Source organism: Eptatretus burgeri, chromosome 9, assembly GCF_056783735.1.
Source record: "Eptatretus burgeri isolate ZD-2024b chromosome 9, Ebu_testis_v1, whole genome shotgun sequence".
NCBI classification, from domain to species: Eukaryota; Metazoa; Chordata; class Myxini; order Myxiniformes; family Myxinidae; genus Eptatretus; species Eptatretus burgeri.
In genome coordinates, this window is record NC_140969.1 from 44959326 (window position 1) to 44977981 (window position 18656).

At 41.8% G+C, this 18656-nt stretch overlaps 1 protein-coding gene across 1 annotated transcript in view; it reads right to left on the bottom strand.

Annotated features, from left to right (window-relative positions):
* The window catches only part of KMT2E (lysine methyltransferase 2E (inactive)), a gene marked incomplete at its 5' end in the record, with an annotated part of 190886 nt that overhangs the window by 3367 nt on the left and 168863 nt on the right, over positions 1-18656 (bottom strand). The window contains 4 exons of the mRNA XM_085893775.1: positions 5964-6061; positions 13714-13827; positions 16125-16234; positions 17358-17653. Coding sequence (XP_085749901.1) covers positions 5964-6061; positions 13714-13827; positions 16125-16234; positions 17358-17653 — 618 coding nt within the window. The remainder of the gene's footprint in view (positions 1-5963; positions 6062-13713; positions 13828-16124; positions 16235-17357; positions 17654-18656) is intronic.

Consider the following 18656-nt stretch of genomic DNA (forward strand, 5'->3'; position numbering starts at 1 on the left):
GCCGTCTTGGATCTGATCTCGAAACAAAATGACGTGCACATGTAAGCCATGATTCTTTATCTGTGTGCCAAGTTTGAACAAGATCGGTCAATGCATGTCCGAGAAATGGTTGAGGACGAGTTTGATACCAGTTTTGTTTTATTTTTTAACAACTAAAATGGCTGCCAGACGGCCATCTTTGATTCAATCGCAAAACAAAATGATGTGCAGATGTATACCATTATGGGTTGTCTTTGTGCCAACTGGGAATAAAATCGGTCTATACATGTCAAAGATATGGTTGCGGATGTACGTACGCACGCACAGACATGGAAATTGAGACCAAATCCAAAAGTCCCCATTTCAGACCAAGTCCAACGGTGGGGGCTAATAAAGTGTGACGTACACTTCTCCTTTTACTACTGGATGGTGTTTTGACTGAAGGCTCTGACCTCAGAAATCAACGAGTCAAGTAATATACACTACTCTTACCTCACTCCCTCTTTATTGTCATCGCCTATTATTTGGCTTTGAAAGCCAATATTGCTGGAAACCTAATGTTCTTGCTGATGCTTCAAAAGATGCCTGCAACTTCCACCTTTGCTTATTTTATGTACAGTAATACCTTGCTTAGCGCTAAGGATGGGATACGTTCCTGGAAAAGCGAGCACTAATCAAAAATGAAATAAAAAGGGGTCATTCTATCATTGTTTATATGGAGATGTGTTCCCGACAGTATTATTTTTTCCGCTTCAACGGTATACGATGGCTTCGTTTTGGGTATCTGTAATAACGATAATAATACAGATGGTAAACACATAATTTTATAAATACTGCAATACAGATGGTAAAGGCCCGGTCACACCTTGACGTTTTAGCCAACTTGACGTTTTAGCCAACGTATGCCGATTTTTGAATTTTTTTTCTAAAACGCTGGCACACGTTGAATACGTTATGGGTAAGTTTTGATAACATTGAGAGCACGCTGAAAAACACTGCCATACGGCGTTGTACGTTGGCTTTAAACGTTGTACTTTTCGGTTGTCCACAAATTTTTTCATGCTTGAAATTTCACGACGTATGCCGGCGTATGACTCACACGTTCCGCTACGCTGGCCACAAGTTGTATGCATGGTCTGCGATCGTTGACAGACGTCAACACATGCTACTTGTAAGTTAATCATAAGTTGAGACACGCCGAGGTAATGTTTAGCGTACCCGAAACTTATTTCTAACCTATGATTAATGTGTTGTTGGCACGTTACACGATCGTTGCCACACATCGACAGACGTTACTTTTAAGTTACTCATAGGCTGAAAGACGTCGGTATAATGGATCGTCCTTGCGTCAGCGTCCACGGCCACGGCCAGGACACTTATTTGCAGCATTCTTCAAACTTTTCTTCGGCATGACGAGGATGTTCACACTTCGATGTCTAGCTTGGCTATGATTCCAATTGTCCATCGGCAGCGTCTATTTAAAATAGTCGAGTTTGAGCGTTTTAACACGTTCAGAAGAAACGCTTCAAATTTCCAAACCCCAGCGTCAAAAAACAAAGGCGAGTGACAGCAATTTAAATCGTTAATTGTAAACAATGAAAATGGCTGAGTGGTACCGTTTAAAAGTAGTTGAGTGTAAAAAAAATCGAATTGTTGAGCGCAAGCGTCTACTTTCAATAGTGGGGTTTGAGCGATTTAACACGTTCAATAGAAACGATTATAATTTCCGAGCGCCAGCGTCAAAAAACAAAGGCGAGTGACAGCAATTTAAATCGTTCATTGTAAACAATGAAAATAGGTGAGTGGTACCGTTTAAAAGTCGTTGAGTGTAAAAAAAATCCAATTGTTGAGCGCAAGTATCCACTTTCAATCGTGGAGATGCAGCCATTTAAATCGTTGAGTGGCAGCGTATGAACCTACCCGTGGACACAAGGACGATCCATCATAACCCACACCCTCCCCCTCACACTCACCTACTACTGCCAACATGAACAAACTACTACTAATACTAATACTAATACTAATACTGATACTGTTACTGCTGACATGGACATCGACTCAAAAAGGAACTCGAAAACACTGTTGGGTTCCCCTTTTATGAGCAGCATTTTTATATACCAATTCCCAAAACCGGTGGGAACACGTCTTTATATGGCAGTTGTAAGCTAGAAACACGTTCATTTATTTTTTTTTTGTCGACCGGAAGACGTCCTTGGAATACGTCTACATACGTCGATGTGTGTTGGGACTACGTAAATAATTGGTTCAAAGCACGTCAAACATAAGTTAGAAATAAGTTTCGCATAAAAAAAGACATTACCGCGACGTGTTTCAACTTATGAGTAGCTTATAAGTAGCCTTTGTGGACGTGTGTAAGCGTCCGCATATCGTGTGTAAAGCTTATCCCCATCGCATGCGGAACGTGTGTCATACGCCGAGTAAGTCGTAAAATTTTGAACATGTTTAAAATTTCTTGACGTACTCTACTTACTACGACGTATGATAGCGTACTTTAGCATTCTACTCACGTATACCAAACTTACTCATACCGTATTTGACGTGCCCCCAACGTTTTAGACACATTTTTCTTAGGTCGGCATACGCTGGCAAGATCGCCAAGGTGTGACCGCGATGTTGACACTTCCATTTCTACGGCAGTTATGATTCGAATCGTTGTGCGTCAGCCTTTTAATAGGCTACGTCACGACATCGCCGGCGATGCGTGCAACGCGCTATGCCTAAGTTAGACTATCGTTGGGCATCGGTTGTGTAGGCCGACAACAGGTTCAGCATTCGTTGGTATAAGTTATCTATAACACAACGAAACGTTCTGTGTCCATTACTAATATGTTATGCATACGACCAACTCGTTATGAATACGTACGAATCTTAAAAAAAAAACATCAAAAGTTCAACGTCAGCCAGCGTTTTACATACATTTTAATACGTTGCCATCGCTGGCTAAAACGTCAAGGTGTGACCGGGCCTTTAACAACAGTTCGGAGAATTCAAAGGCTGCCTTGGTTATCAGCCCTCACAGCGTCACCACTGATACGGACGGATGCTGTGCAAGTTACTGCGGCACTTAAACCTGCGGAACCAAGTTTAACCGGCTCTCCATCTTCTACGACAAACTGCTCCTTGAATGAGCTCACTTTGTCTTAGTTAACGAGGTGGTGGACTGAGCAGAAGCTTTTATCTTGTGTGCATTGTTGAGAATTGTTCTAATGGTCGACGGAGCCAAGTCAAACGCACGACCCACTTCCACCTAATTGGCTCAGGGTATGTGCATACAAACAATGGCGGCGGGTCGTTTACTCGGCGAGCGCTGCATGTTATGGGTTTTCTTCATTTTTTTTTAGTGAAATATTACTCCAGGACAAAGCTCCATAACCAATCAATGTTATATGGAGTAGTGCGAAGTGAGGTATTAGTATACTCGTGCAGTCAATTTGTAGGAAGTAATGTTGTCCCAAACATAGTAACATAATAGCTGGTATGTACATGTGCAAATAAATAACTGCAGAATTTGTTTTGAACGATGACGAAAGTTGATGGAAAAGGATCTGACACAATGTAATGAAAAAACACAAAAAAAAACTTGCAGAGATGAAATGGTAAACCAAAATATATTCCTGTGATTTTTATGCCTCCACTGATGAAGTCGCCAGTGGCATTATGTTTTTGGGTTGTCCGTACACTCGTCTGTGCACGCTAATTTTCTCTATTTTCTCGGCAACCGCTTATCCGATTGACAAAATTTTCACTATAGGTGAAACTACTCATGGAGAATGTTTAAATAATTATGATGTCATTGGTCACGTGGTGTGGAAGCCATGTTGGAGAAAAAGAAACACTTTGGACCTCTATCTCCAAAACCACTCCATGGAAAAACTAAAGTAATTCGACTGCGCGCAGTTGACGGGTATGCCTCCACTCTCCCGCACAAACACTTGAATATTGACATATATGACCCTTGACCTTTTATCATATCTGGCACAAAATCGAATCAGTTGATTGCCCTGTCTAACTTTACCTTTGTACCAAGTTTGATGAAATTCTGTCCAATATTTCTTGAGTTGTGGTGTAAACAGTAAAATTTCAGATTTTGACCTTGACCTTTGACTTTTATCACATCTGGCCCAAAATCTAATCACTTAATTGCCCTGTCTTACTTTACCTTTTTACCAAGTTTGATGAAATTCAACAATTTGCTTCTTGAGTTATCGCGTAAACGAAAATCCGGACGGACAACCCGGAAACATAATGCCTCCGGCACCCTTGGCGCGGAGGCATAAAAACTTGAAACTTGGCACATGTGACGTCCTCCCCATGGGAAGTATGTGTGAGTTTTTGATGATGCATTGGTGGGTGTCATTTTGACGTCATAATTGCATCCTTCGAACGCTTTATCCGATCAGTATGACCATTTTTGAGGGTCCTTTAGGGTTAAATTGTATGTAGGGGAAAAAACTGATGACGTCATCGGTCACATGGTTTGGCAGCTATATTGTTTTTAACACACAAACCTTCAAAACTTTTCTCTGAAACGGCTCAACAGATCAAGGTGAAACTTTATAGGTATGATCACCTATCCATGAGGAACAAAAAAGTTCTCCACCTATGTTGTCAAAGGTCACATGGTTTGCAGCTATGATTTTTTTGATGAATAAACCTTCTTCTCCAGAATTGGTTGACAGATCGAGAGGAAACTTCACCCATATGTTCCCCAAGCCTTGGGGATACTGGGGTGCTTATGAATAATTAATAGGTCACATGGTCTGGCAGCTAAATTGGATTGAACGAAAATCCTTTAAAAAAAACTCTTGAACCGCGTCATCAATCGACGTGAAACGTCAGTTATGATCTCGTAGTTATGGGGAATATATGTTTGAAACTTCAACCTGATCGGATGCATGCTCCGGCAGCAAGAATTATTTAATATCTTGAATTTTGGTTCAGGGATTGAAATTAAACTTGGTACAAGTATGTATAATGAAATAATGATGTAATAATGTAGGCGGAGGCATATCTAGTGATGTCGCGACGTCGAAGAGTGCCCTTCTAGTTATGCCATTATTTATTTATGCATGAAGGCCAACGACAGTGCCACATGACAAATAAAGATGAGCATATTAAGGTGTTGAAGACGAGCACGTTTATTCCATTCAGATAACTGCTTTCAATGTAAAGCCTGGTGTTGGCTTAGTGGTTAGGGTGGTGGCTTGGGTTCCTCGGGTCTTGATTTCAAGCCCCGTTGGGCACTGAATTAATACACCAGGGGGTTGACTCAGCCTGTCATCCTTCCGAGGTCGGCAAAATGAGTACCAGTGTGTACTGGTGGAGGGGCACTGCATCAGCAACACAGTCACTCTTTCAAGAAATGATAGCTATCCTGGCAGCGAAGCTGCCATACTCAAGGAGAAGAAGAAGACTGCTTTCAATTAAAAAAAATTCCACTTGGCCTTTCTCAACAAGTTAAACTCTCATCATGGTTTAGGACTATGTTGACAATACATTGTTGGATCCTCCCAATTGGATGGGCATTCGTCAGCAGTTTATAGGATATACCATTGCTATCCAACGACATTTTGAGTCATTGTACAAGTAAGTATAGCTTTTCCGAAAATGCTGTTGAGAAATGTGAAGATTTTACAATTCAAACTATAAAAATTCAAATTTAAAAAGATATTTCAGTTCACAGTTCATGATATCCCTATTGTAAATAGAGAGTAATATGGCTCATGTAACATTCACAAACCAGATAAGAAGAAAAACAAGTTACGGATGTAGGGCCATTAACATAGAAAAATGAATGAATGAAAATGAATGATTGAACAACGACTTTGCCACCTTTCCCCCCTTTAAAATGCACAATTACTTGAATGTGCACTTCTGACATCTCTGAAGTATCAAAATAAAAATAAATACAAAGGGCCATTTAGGGAAATTGAGTTGCGATGACACACACAAAAAAAACTCACCCGTGCGGGACTCTTGCCACCTCTTAGTGGACTTTTCAGGGGAGAAGTTTTGTTTGTCAGAACTTGTTCGGGCGTTATATTGCCATGCTCTTGGAAATCTGCAAAGCACGGGCAACCGAGAGTTGCATCATTGAAGCGAATATCATGCCATTCTATGCAAAAGTTTTCCACCAATCAGTGACCTTCACACTCACTAAAAGAGAATCAACAAGTCGCGATACATTCAAAGTACACCGCCCCCATGCCAAATAAATAAATCCTCCAGCACGTGACATTGCCAGGGTGTCTTTGGCAAACCGGTAATGCCGCCATGCAGCACGTGGAGACGGAATTGGGAGGGAGTGGTATACTTCTGAGGTAAATGTGTAAAAATGATACCGAGGTCAATGCGTATGTACAAATGATACTTAGTTTATGTGTACAAATGTACTTCTGAGGTAAATATGTACAATTGAAAAATCAAAAATACTCAATTTCAATTGAAAAATCAAAAAAAATCACTTGGTCACCGTCATGTCCAAATATCAGCTTCTGAAGCTCAAAAGGTGCCTGAGATATTGGCAAGATGCGAAATAAAATAAATAAGTAATTAATAAATCGATAATTAAGTAATTAATAAATTGATTAATCAAAATATGTTTTCAAAAAAAAGTTTTTGCCAAAGCACGTCTTCACTTTTGTCCCCAAATTTCAGCTTCCTAGCTCAAAGGATGGCTGAGATATCACCTGGAAAGCAAAAAGGAAAATAATTAATCGATTCATTGATTAATTAATAAATCGAAAATACTCTATCGCCAAATCACTTGGTCACGGTCATGTCCAAATATCAGTTTCCTCGCTCAAAAGGTGCCTGAGATATTGCCAGGATGAGAAATAAAATATATAAGTAATTAATAAATCAATACTAATTAAGAAATTCATAAAAAATACCGTTATTGCCAAAGCACATCTTCACTTTTGTCCCCAAATTTCAGCTTCCGAGCTTAAAGGATGGCTGAGATATCACCCGGGCAAACACAAACAAGAAAATGAAAAATCACTCAGAGAGTGACAAATTGGCAAAACAGCACAAAGTAGAATGGCACTCGGTGGAGTGAATACCTCTGCCAGGTGGAACAGTCTACGTTTTGTATCCCACTGATGGGCTGGATCCGAACCAAAATCCAATCCGCTTGTTCTTGTCACCGATTCAACTCATCCACCTAGTTTTGTCATAACTCGTCCAGAACTTTTTCAGATATAGTGATATATTTAGTTTTTGGCACTATCTACCTCTTATAAAAATTAGATCTGTGTTGATCTTTTGACCTTAAAATTAATTGGTAGTTGAATTCAGCGACCTGACATGAAAATGCTCTTCAACTTCAAGTCAATCGGATGAATATTGAGGATTTTAGAAATTTTGGCCCCAAATGGCCTATGTCGACCTTTTGGCCTATGTTTACCTCATAATGAGCAGGAGTTTGAATTCAGTGCCCTGATATGCAAATGCTCTTAAAATCTCAAGTTAATTGGATTAAAATTGAGGATTTTAGAAATTTGGCCTACTGTATGTTGACCTTTTGGTCTATGTTGACCTCAAAATTAATAGGTGGTTGAATTTGGTGACCTGATATGCAAATGCTCTTCAAAGTTCAAGTCAATCGGATGACAATTAAGGATTTTAGAAATTTGGCCTATGCTGACTTTTGGTCGATGGTGACCTCAAAATTAATTAAGACAAAGGCTGCCGACCGGTCAGCGATGTGAAAGCGATACACCCAGAAACTCAGCTTCATCGCGTGAGATTCCAATAATTTTGAATTCCTTGGTTTCCACGACATCAAGCTGAGCAAGGTGTGAGGAGAGGTACCATCCCAGAATAGGGAGCAGTACTCCATCAAGCTACAGTTGAAAGTCTTGTTGGTTGGTAGAGAAGAGTACAGATGTGCCAAAGGACATTACACAACAAGGAATGCCCATTCAGCGTTTTGGAGGCCGACTAAGAAATGTGGTTTGCCAAAGCTTTTGCAGGGTTTCCATGAAGGCATGCAAGCGCAGGTGCTAGTTTATGTTGAGACTACTGATCCATTTACCATTGCACATGGCATGAAACAGGGCTGTGTCCTCGCTCCCTTACTATTTACCATATTTTGTCCGTTGTGTTGGATGTTGTCAATCAGGAGGTTACAGAAGGTGTCTAGCTTCCAGACAAGTATGCCACTGCACCTACGTCATTCGGACTCTCCATCAATGTCTGAAAGACTGAGGTCCTTTCTGAACCGGTTTCTGGAATGCCAAACATAGAGTAAAACCTGAATGCCATACATAGAGTCAAATCTGAATGGTGAACCACATAAGATCGATGACTGCTTTGTGTATCTCGGCAACACTGTCTCGAATGACTGCATCCTAGAGAAGGAGCTGGTGACAAGGATTTGTTTGGTCTGTGCTGTTTTTATCCGTTTATGTTGCCAACTGTGGCGTAGACAAAGCATTAAGCTCACTACAAAGTGCAAGGTATACAGAGCTGTTGTCCTTTCCTGTGTGTTGTACCACTCTGAGACATATACCCTTTACAGAAAGTACACCCGGCATTTGTCGCAAGTCTATCTCTGGCATCTGTGGAATGTCCTCAGGATTAAGAGGTCTGATCATGTGACAAACAACAAGGTTCTGAAATGGGTTGGTATGCCTAACAATGAAGTTATAGTTCTGAGGCAGCAACTCACCGAGATCAGTCAGGTGGTTGAATGGGGGGTGATGACTGGCTGCCAAAAGCTGTGTTATAGACTGAGCTTTCCCACAGGCAATGTAATGCTGGGCCACCACAGTTACGCTGGCATTGAGATACAGAAATGGGAAGAGAAGGCAAAGAACAGGTGTGCATGGTGTATATCAGTGTGGATCCTCTATGGCAGCAGTGGCCGGAGCAGTGGAGGCAGAAACCAAAAGAGACCGGTCGTTGCCTTGAACACGTTAGAGGTGCACCACTAGTAGATCATTCACCACCAGTATTTGTGTGCCATCACTGTGGAAGGGGTATGACATATCGCAGTGCGTTAAGCCCGCACGAGCGAGCTTCTGATCGACGCTCCCTTCAGGTTAACTGAACTTTCTTTGCGATGACTCATTCTTGAAAACGAGTTGACTGCTGTTTACAGATGCTGATCTGGAATGGAAGAGTTCTAAAACATTGCCTGTCTCTTCATCTGCAACACTTTAATATATTCCCTTACACACCGAGCCCCCCCCCCATCCCTCCCATCATGTCTAAGGCTTATAGAGGAGCCGGCATATATACAAGGATCCTCTGAAAAATATGTACAATTAAATGCAATCAACTATCATCATGTGTTTGCCCATAGAATGGAGCATTTTGATTTCTTCTTTCAGAACCCCATGTGTTAATCTAGTCTCCACATATTTGTGCTACAAATGCCAAGATCATCACATTTCGGTGAAAATATTTTGCCTGTGATTATATTTAAATTGCCACTTGTATTTGGATGATGTTAAAAAACAAAAAAAACGTGATAAGAGTGCTCACACGTATCTAACTGAAAAATCTACTCTACAGTGCCTCCCAAAAGTTTATACGGATTACTTTGGGACACCTCAATATAATTTAGGCTTTAGGTACAGCCACTGGGTAAATCAACCAAATTCTTACATCGGCCTTTCTCAAAGCGTTTTACAAATAAAGAAAGAGAAAGAAGATAAAAAAACAAAACATATATGATTCAGTTCAATATTGACTTTTGGTGGAAGTGGGGATTAAGTCAGGTCAGGTGAGGTATGGGAGCATGCGCCGGAGCAGAGCGTCGCTACGCCCACTTTCCGCCGGTACTCCAGGGGTCTCCGTCTGGCCATCCCCCAGGCAGATGCCTGGCCCATCCCTATCTCCTTGAGATGCTGATGAACCTGCTGCAACAACGAGGCATGTGGTCGGCCCATTGACCTCCTTCCCTCACGAGGCTCCCTCACTGAGAGAATCTGGTGACCAGGATCAGCATCAGGAAAACGAGCCATTTGCCCATACAGGCACAGCTGATGCTCACGGACTATGCAGATAACAAATCTCATTTGAGTCTCTCTCAGCAACCACTTGTTGGACACAAAGTCTGATCAGCGAGAGACAGGAATTCGTCTCATAATATGCTAGTTGACTGGTATTACCTCAATTATCATTGGAGTCAGCTACCGCAACTCCTTGGGCATGGTAACCATCAGAGCGACCAGACCAATCGTAGGTATAACCACCCACCATGATCTTGCCACACTCCTGTTTCCAAACCTCAGAGAGTGCTGCAATAGCGATGTCCAAATGCTTGACGTCAGATGATAACAGAGACAGGAGATCATCCTCTCTTAGGGATATTCCAGGCACTCACCTGAAGGGACCGTCTCAGGTTAACCCAAGGAGACTACCGCCTGGTGGACGACACCTCAGCACCACCCCGACACACACTACCACAATCTTACCCGGATAGGTTACCCCGTCGTTTTCCTCCCATCAAAGAATGGGGGTCCCGAAGGCTTTGCCCCAATCCCATCATCCGGTGAGCAGCCCTGCGGAGGGCAGCTGCACAGAAGGTACTCTCATGGAGTGGGTTTTCAGATTTCTTTGTGGTGCGTTTTGTGGAATGAAGGGTTTTACGGTGGCTGGAATGCAAATCCTGCCACCAACCTCCTTAAAAAAAAGTAACCCAACTCCAGGAGGACGTCCGCAGATACAGTTGGGCACTAGATATGGATGGTCATTGGCTCACAAGGAGCTCTTCCACCATCTGACAGGTTTTGTTTTTAATCCTGCTGGGTGTCCATATCATATGCCCCCCTCACCAGGAAACCTGGTGTGGTAGATGGTTTAAGTCGCCGACAATCCGACCATGAAACAGGTAAGTGCAGGTTTACATGGTACCTGTAGTAAGTCACAGATCTAATCTGGCCTGACCTGACAGGTCTAATCTGTATTAAGTGGTGATCCCAAATTATTACTATCTGGGGTTGGATCTGTTTAAGAATGGATGGAGAATCCAGGATGGAGAATGGATGGAGAGTCCACCAATAACAACCATCATTGTCAGTCCTCACAGCATTGAGTTTTAGAATGATGATGAAAGAGATAGGGATTCAGAGTTGTGGAAGAGAGCATATAATTGGGTTAAAAGTACAAGTATATATGGAAATCATCGGCATAACAATGAAAGCTGCTTTAAAAACAATTCTTTAAAATTGTACTAACAGGATGCAGATAGAGAGAAAACAATTAAGAGTGTAGCAAGAACAGACCCCTGGGGAGAATCAACAAACAGGTAAAACGGGCAACATGAATAGCCAGCCATATTTACAGTAGATCTCTGATCTATAAGACAACATTTATCAACAGGTCCAAAGGTACCAAAACAGGAATGAAGATGGTCAAGTATATATTATGGTCAACTGTGTCAAAAGCCACAGACAGCATGACCTGTATGAAGAGGAGATGATCCTTGGGTCATGCGGTACTAAATATAATTTGTGACCTTCAGAAGAGCAGTCTCGGTGCAACGGAACTAGTTGAAGCCGACAGAAGGGTTCTAAAAGAGAATGCTGGTCCAAGTACTCCAGAAGCTGTTGGCAACAGCATGTTCTCAAATCTTGGAAATGAAAGATAAAAGAGAACGGGATCTGTACTTTTGAAGATCCATTTGTGTCTTGTGAGGGTCTCTTCCAGATGGGCATCTGCCACCATGCTCATTGAAACAAGTGATAACTAGAATGGCACCCGGTAGAGCGCATACCTCCGCCACGCTGAACAGATTAAGGTTTGTTTCCCACTGATAGGCTGGAAAATTAAAAAAAAATATCGTATCCGAATCATCCGTGTCAGACTGTACATCTTCGCCAAAATCAAATCAATTAATCTGTGTCAGACACCCAACTTGCCCACCAAGTTTAGTCCGAATCTGTCCATAGCTTTTTGAAATATCATGCGATATATCATTTTGACCTTATCTCTCAATGGTGAAGAATCACTATAAAAAATTCAAGTATCCAGATTCGGATATTCACCAAAATCGAAGCAATTTGTCCATGTCATACACCCAACCTGTCCACCAAGTTTCGTCTGAATTTGTCAATAACGTTTTGAGATATCCTGCACACAGACAGACAAATAGGGATGAAAACATAACCTTCGTCCACTTTCGGTAGCAGAGGTGACAATCTGATTAATGCAAAACCATAAGCTTTTTACTTTTTACTTGGAAGAGCACATACCTCTGCCTGAAAATAAGAAAAAAAAGAAATTTTCTTATTTTCTCCATCTCCACAAATGCCAAGGCTTTCAAGATCATTGGAATCTCTCACGATGAAGCTGAGTCTATGGTCATATCACTTCACCATCGCCGACAGATCGGTGGTCTCTCTGTCTTCTTCTGCCTCATTTCTGGTCTTGCACCCTCCGCCCTCTCTGTGCTTTGTCCTTCTCAGGTATCTGCAGGACGTAAGTGGTCCACCAACAACCCCCTCCCAGTGAAACTGTGTAAATCCAGAACCACTGCTCATCTCCACTCATTATTCCTCTCTTTTCCCACATGTGGAACCACCTTCCACATTCTCTTCAATCTCATTCTTCCCTCCGGGTGTTCAAGACAGCTGTTCACTACCATCTCAAGTCATCCCCCATATAGAGCCATGATCTTTTTCACACCCATTAAACCATCCCTACCCTCCCAAAATCTTGCTTTTGTAACCATCTTTTCCACCCCAAGCATTCTCAGCTACTCCTCATCGTTTCCTGCATCCCTTGTTTATCCATCTCCGTGTTCGTTCTCCATCTGCCCTGCTATTGGTATTTCCCCTTTCTCATGCTGTTCCCTTTGTGTTGTATTCTGTTCTGTGCCCTACCTCTTTTATGAGCCTAGACCATGTATAAAAATAAATAAATAAACTGCAGCAATCAAAGCCGTGTAATGTGGGGTCAGGGTGGGGGAAAGATATTTTGAGAAAAGGAAGAGAAGTTGGTTGTAGAGGAACAAAACAAAAGTATTTTTTTGGAGTGGGTAGGTAAAGTAATTGTTAAAAGAAAAATACACCCGTGCGGGAGTGACGGTCATCTCTGCGAGAAAATATATAGCCTCCTGAAGGTGTGGCAGTTTTTGCAAACTTTGAAGTCATGTGACAAGAAAACGAAAGCGAAATTCGAAAATCTGTCCTGACCAAATTTAGATATTGTCCCATAGATTCATATGCCACAATCAAATTCAAGATTGCTTGAGAAATGTAGGAGGACATAGATTTTGAAAATCGTCATTTTCGCATTTTTTGCCAACTTTTAAGTCACGTGACACGAAAACGAAAGTGAATATCAAAAATCCGGCCCAACCAAAATTTAGATATTGTCCCATAGATTCATATGCTACAATCAAATTCAAGATCGCTTGAGAAATGGAGGAGATAGAATTTGAAAATCGTCATTTTCGCAACTTCAAAGGCCTCGTGACCTTGACCTTGACCTTGAAAGTCATACCATCGTGTACGTCCCATCGACCTCTATCAGGATCACTAATGAGCAGATCTCCCGCTTCAACTTCATTGTGAATGGACGGACGGACGGATCGAAGGACATCGACACCCATATTATTAGGTCATGCTCGAAGAGATGACCTAAAAATGAAGGGGTAAAATTGTCATTTTTGCATCTGTAACATGTAGAGGGAAATAAAATAGCATATGAATGATATGGATATCTGTGAGCAATAAGCATGAAACTTATAAGCCTTACCTTGTGTCCTTTCTGATGTGGTGCTTGGTGAGGGAATCTTGAGCTTGAGACGGGGATTTGGAAGTTTCAAACGCCGCTCTGCTGGCAGGCCTGGTCCAGCCTCAAGGAGAAAATCTGCAACATGGGGCAATGTTAGCAATGGATTTATAAGGAAACTCATACGTGCTTTTGAGGTGGTACATTTACCATGGTACATGGTACATTTTGAGATGGTACAAAATAAAATAAATTTCCTCGCATCAGTCATACATAACATGCTCTTTGTGTTTCAGAGTAATTTCGGATGTATAATGAAGATCCTTCGAGGTTTGACTGTACTTTTGTTCTGGGTAAAGTAAAAGGACAGATCATTGATAGGTTGTGTCGCAAGCAGGAATGGAGAGGTTGTGTAGCATCTCCGAACTCCCATGTGAAGTGATGGCATTGTGCAAATAATTATGGGGGTTTCCAAGATGATGATGAAGAATGTTGTGGCATGTGATGTGAGTGGGATTTAATGGAATGTGGAATGAATTTCTGTTGAATGATAACGTTGGGCACAGCTGAGGTTTAAAGATTTGCTGTACAGATTAGTGATGCATGTGTGTCATGGAGAAGTGTATTCAAGTGGTGCAAACAGTATAAAATGGTGGTGAATAAGTACATCATGGATGATTAATGTTTCGGAATGCAACGAAGTGGTGCAACTCCCGAAAGCATTACTTTTGTTGAATGATACACACTAGGTAGCACAACAATAATAGCAGTAGGGAAACAGAATCACACAAGGGAAGAAACAAATAGGAAAAAAAAAGAGAGAGAGGGGAAGAAAGGGAGAGAAGGGAAGAGAGAGAGGAAGAGAGAGAGTTAGAGAGAGAGGAAGAGAGGAAGAGAGGAAGAGAGGGAGAGAGGGAGAGAGGAAGAGAGGAAGAGAGGAAGAGAGGAAGAGAGGGAGAGAGGAAGAGAGGAAGAGAGGAAGAGAGGAAGAGAGGGAGAGAGGGAGAGAGGAAGAGAGGTAGAGAGGGAGAGAGGAAGAGAGGAAGAGAGGAAGAGAGGAAGAGAGGAAGAGAGAAAGGAAACATTATAACCTATAAGTAAAAGGGTTGGGTTTGGTTAGGTATGCTGAATGGGGTAGAAAATGTTGCGATTCGGGATGGTGGATGAGGATATGGTAGTGCACTTCCTGCTTTCAGCCCTGGAGGGAAAAGTGGGATTGAAAAGTCGAAGGAAGGCAGTTTCACAAATGAGAGAAAAAGAAAAACAAGATTAGAGGTGTATTAAAAAAAAAGAAAAACAAGAGCCTGGGTTTTAGCCATTTAATCAAATGGGGGTTACTGGAAGAACACGTGCACTCTGGAGGACCTGGGGAGGGTTGTTTGGTTGAGAGAGCAAATGGATCTAGATTAGAGAAGATTTGTGATGTGAGAGCAATATGCCTTGTGCTTTAGCCTATTTGAAAAATAGTTGTTTAAACATTTTACAACTTTTAAAATCTGATATTTTGTAATAAGATTTACTACTTCTTTCAATGGCTTCAATTATTCCCACCTTCTTGTGGGGTTTGCCAAAGAAAGTTTTTGGGTCAAGATTTCAACGAACCAGCTGGCCAGGCCTGACATTTGACTGAAGATGGCAGGTAATTTTCTTCGGCTGCTTGCGATAACTTGCTTACTCCACAAAAAAATACTGTTGGATCTTTAACTTCCACCATCAACCAGTGCTGGCAGACAGGTCCTCTGACTTAATATCCTTTTGATGGATGTTGCATATCATCACCCTCATAACAAAAGTGCCTAAGTCATTTTTGCCAGTTTTTGAGATTTTCTGCCTGTAATCTCTAGCTATGATGTAATCATAATAACGAGTAACAAGATTGTTTCATTTTCCATTAACTTCCATTAACAACTCTGTACACAAGAAATAGTGAATAAATATATTCATTGATGAAGAATTGCTGCAGTTTTTTGTTTTTCTTAAAACTGGAAATAATGACAGGCACTTTTGTTATGAGGGTAACGATATGTCACCATGCATGTGAAACACCAGGGTGACATTTTATAACTGGGTCAAGATTTAAACCCCAGCGAGATAGCTCAAAGGTGAGTGCCCTTTCCTCGAAGACTTTCATGCAGCACATCTTCGAAAACTAAGTACAAATATTTATAACAGTATGTGAATCTTGTTTACCTAATGATCAATGTTGATCCAAAAGAAAATGAATTCATTACCTGGTGGACATCTGGCACATATAAGTAAATACAGTGTGTAAAAACTTTTAAAATACTGGCAAGTTCCATGAGCAGTTCTACCACGAGTGTAAATAGATCATGAGTGTAAATGTGTGCCACAGAAAACTTTAATGTACAGCCCTGGAGAAAAATCTCTAGATATGAATTGGAACCAACAGGAAGGAGCCAATATTCTGTCATTACCTCCTTCCTTCTCCTTTTCCCTCTTTGGGCTTCTTAACTGTCCACTTCTGAGACCCTTGTGGAAGCTTGCTGCCTCTTCACGCACCCGCTCAACTGATGTTGGGGCATTCCTGCAAGAAACATTTGATAAATAATAAGCGTGTTATAAAATAATGATTAATAAAGCACCCAAATATAAACTGCCTTTCTCGCTCAGGCAAGGTAATGGGGAAACTTCACGATAGGTGATAGTACTGTGAACTGTTGAAGGACACTTCTCAATAAATGTGGATTCCTGCTGTTAGGTCATCATGATCAAACGTGACCATGAGCCTCACTCTTGTAGGAGGAAAAAACAGAAACCACAATAAATAACCTGATAAACAGTTCTCTGGTGCAGGTGTGGTGGCAGATGCCCGAATACGCCAGGAAGCAGAAACTGTAATTGTGCAATAAACACCGACTGCAATGGCTGAATGAAAGATTATTTCCATGCAAAATGCTGAAATACCACGACTAAAAAATAATACTAATACTATGACCATCTCTTTAGTGGACCCAATTACTCCCACATACTTGTGGTCAGTCAGAGAAAGTCTTTGTTTTCACAAGTTTTCAGAAACCGGCTGGCCAGGACTGACGTTCAACTGAACTTGGATTTTGGAAATCAAGCTTCCTACTCTTTGTTCAGGGTGCCGGCAATAACTCACCAACTCTTTGCAAAATAAACTGTGTGATATATAACACTGAACTACTAATGTGAACAGAAGGGACACCCAGCTTTACCATCTGAGGGACACTTTTGTGATGCAGCATCCTGTCTGTGAAGCGCCAATCTGCCAATTCATATTCGGGTTGGGAATCAAAACAAACAGCTCAAAGTGTGAGCAGAAGGGACACCCAGCTTTACCATCTGAGGGACACTTTTGTGATGCAGCATCCTGTCTGTGAAGCGCCAATCTGCCAATTCATATTCGGGTTGGGAATCAAAACAAACAGCTCAAAGGCAAGTCCACTACCTCTGCAGCATCCTCTTAAACAAACCAACAAATATATTTAGTAACCAATAACAACCATCATTTACTTCGGTAAAACTGACCAATATTAGGCCAGAGTTGGAAAGTCAGTTTACTTTGTTTTAATCCCAGCCAAACCAGGAGTTGCCAAAGGGTGAAAGGAAATTGGAAACCTGCTCATGGTGATGCACCTCATGCCCTGAGAAACAATAAAGAAATATGGGTCAAAATGACATACCACTGGGCATCATCTTTAACAGTGGGTAGAGAGGTGGCAGAACTAGAAGCAGACGTTGATACTCCAACAGGGATCGAGACTGGAACGATTTCTGAGTGTTGGCCCTCCACAGGGCTGACAGGCTCGTAGGACTGCACTGACAAGCCAGGCGAAGAGCAAGGTGCTTGTGAGGTGATGTAGTCCATTGTTGATGCGGCGTGTGGGTCACAGGTATCATGCAGTCCAAAGAAAGACCCATCTGGCCGGCCAGCTTCCTTGGCCTCTTTTAAGCGCTTTCGGTATTCCAATAATGATACCTTTTGGAACACAGGGCCAACAGTTAATGCGGTGCTGCGGAAGTGTATCTAGCTTCAGGAGCAAAATAATTTGTAGGACAAGGTGATAAGTACATAAATCTTTGATTTCTCAGCTGAATTTGCCATGCATCCACTAGGGTTATTCGAGAGCAGGTTTTGGTGAGGAGGGAGGTGGGGATGACAACACACTTCAACATTTGACTCTATTTCATCAAGAAGTACATGTATAAATTGTGCAAAAACACTCATGCTCCGAGTCTGTGAGGGTGGCGGTTTGAACCCCGGGCAAGTCATGCCAAAGACTTTAAAAATGGTACGGTACGTGCTGCGTCCTTCCTTGATGCTCAGCATTTAAAGGACGGCAGAACAAACCCCCATAGGATAGTATCCATGGGGAGGAGGAAATTCCTCCTCGATTGGCACACTGAGTGCAGATAGAAAAGCGATGTCATGAACAGGATGTTGCTGGTACCCAGAGTGCTCTGCGAAGTGGTCACTTCCGCCAATCTCTTCGATTGTGTTTGTGTGAACGACAAGTCTGGTGTTGTCTCATGTTTCTGTCTGAATGTTTGTGCGTGATTTGTGTCGCAGCTCCTTCACAACCCTTGGAGCCAATAAAACCAAAAAGTAATACTATAAAAAGGGATGAAATGATGGAGCAGAAGTGGAGAAACAATTACAGGCAGCCCCTGACTTACAAACAGGTTACGTTCATGAACTCTGTTCGTAACTTGAAAGTTGTCTTTCTTTTATTTTTGCCCATAATACGCGAATACTTGCACGGTATGTCGGGAAGATTAACTGGGGAGGATTAACGAGTGTATTTATGTTATTATTCTGAGGCTAAATCAAACTTACAGCTCCACCCTGACGAGAGCATGGCTTTTAATCATTCCACCTGTGCTGAAAGGACCGATCTTGATGACTTTGAACTGTGCCAAGAGCACAGCTTTTGGCTATCTTCCTGTATGCTGGACACATGGCTCTGTAACTTTCTTCTCGG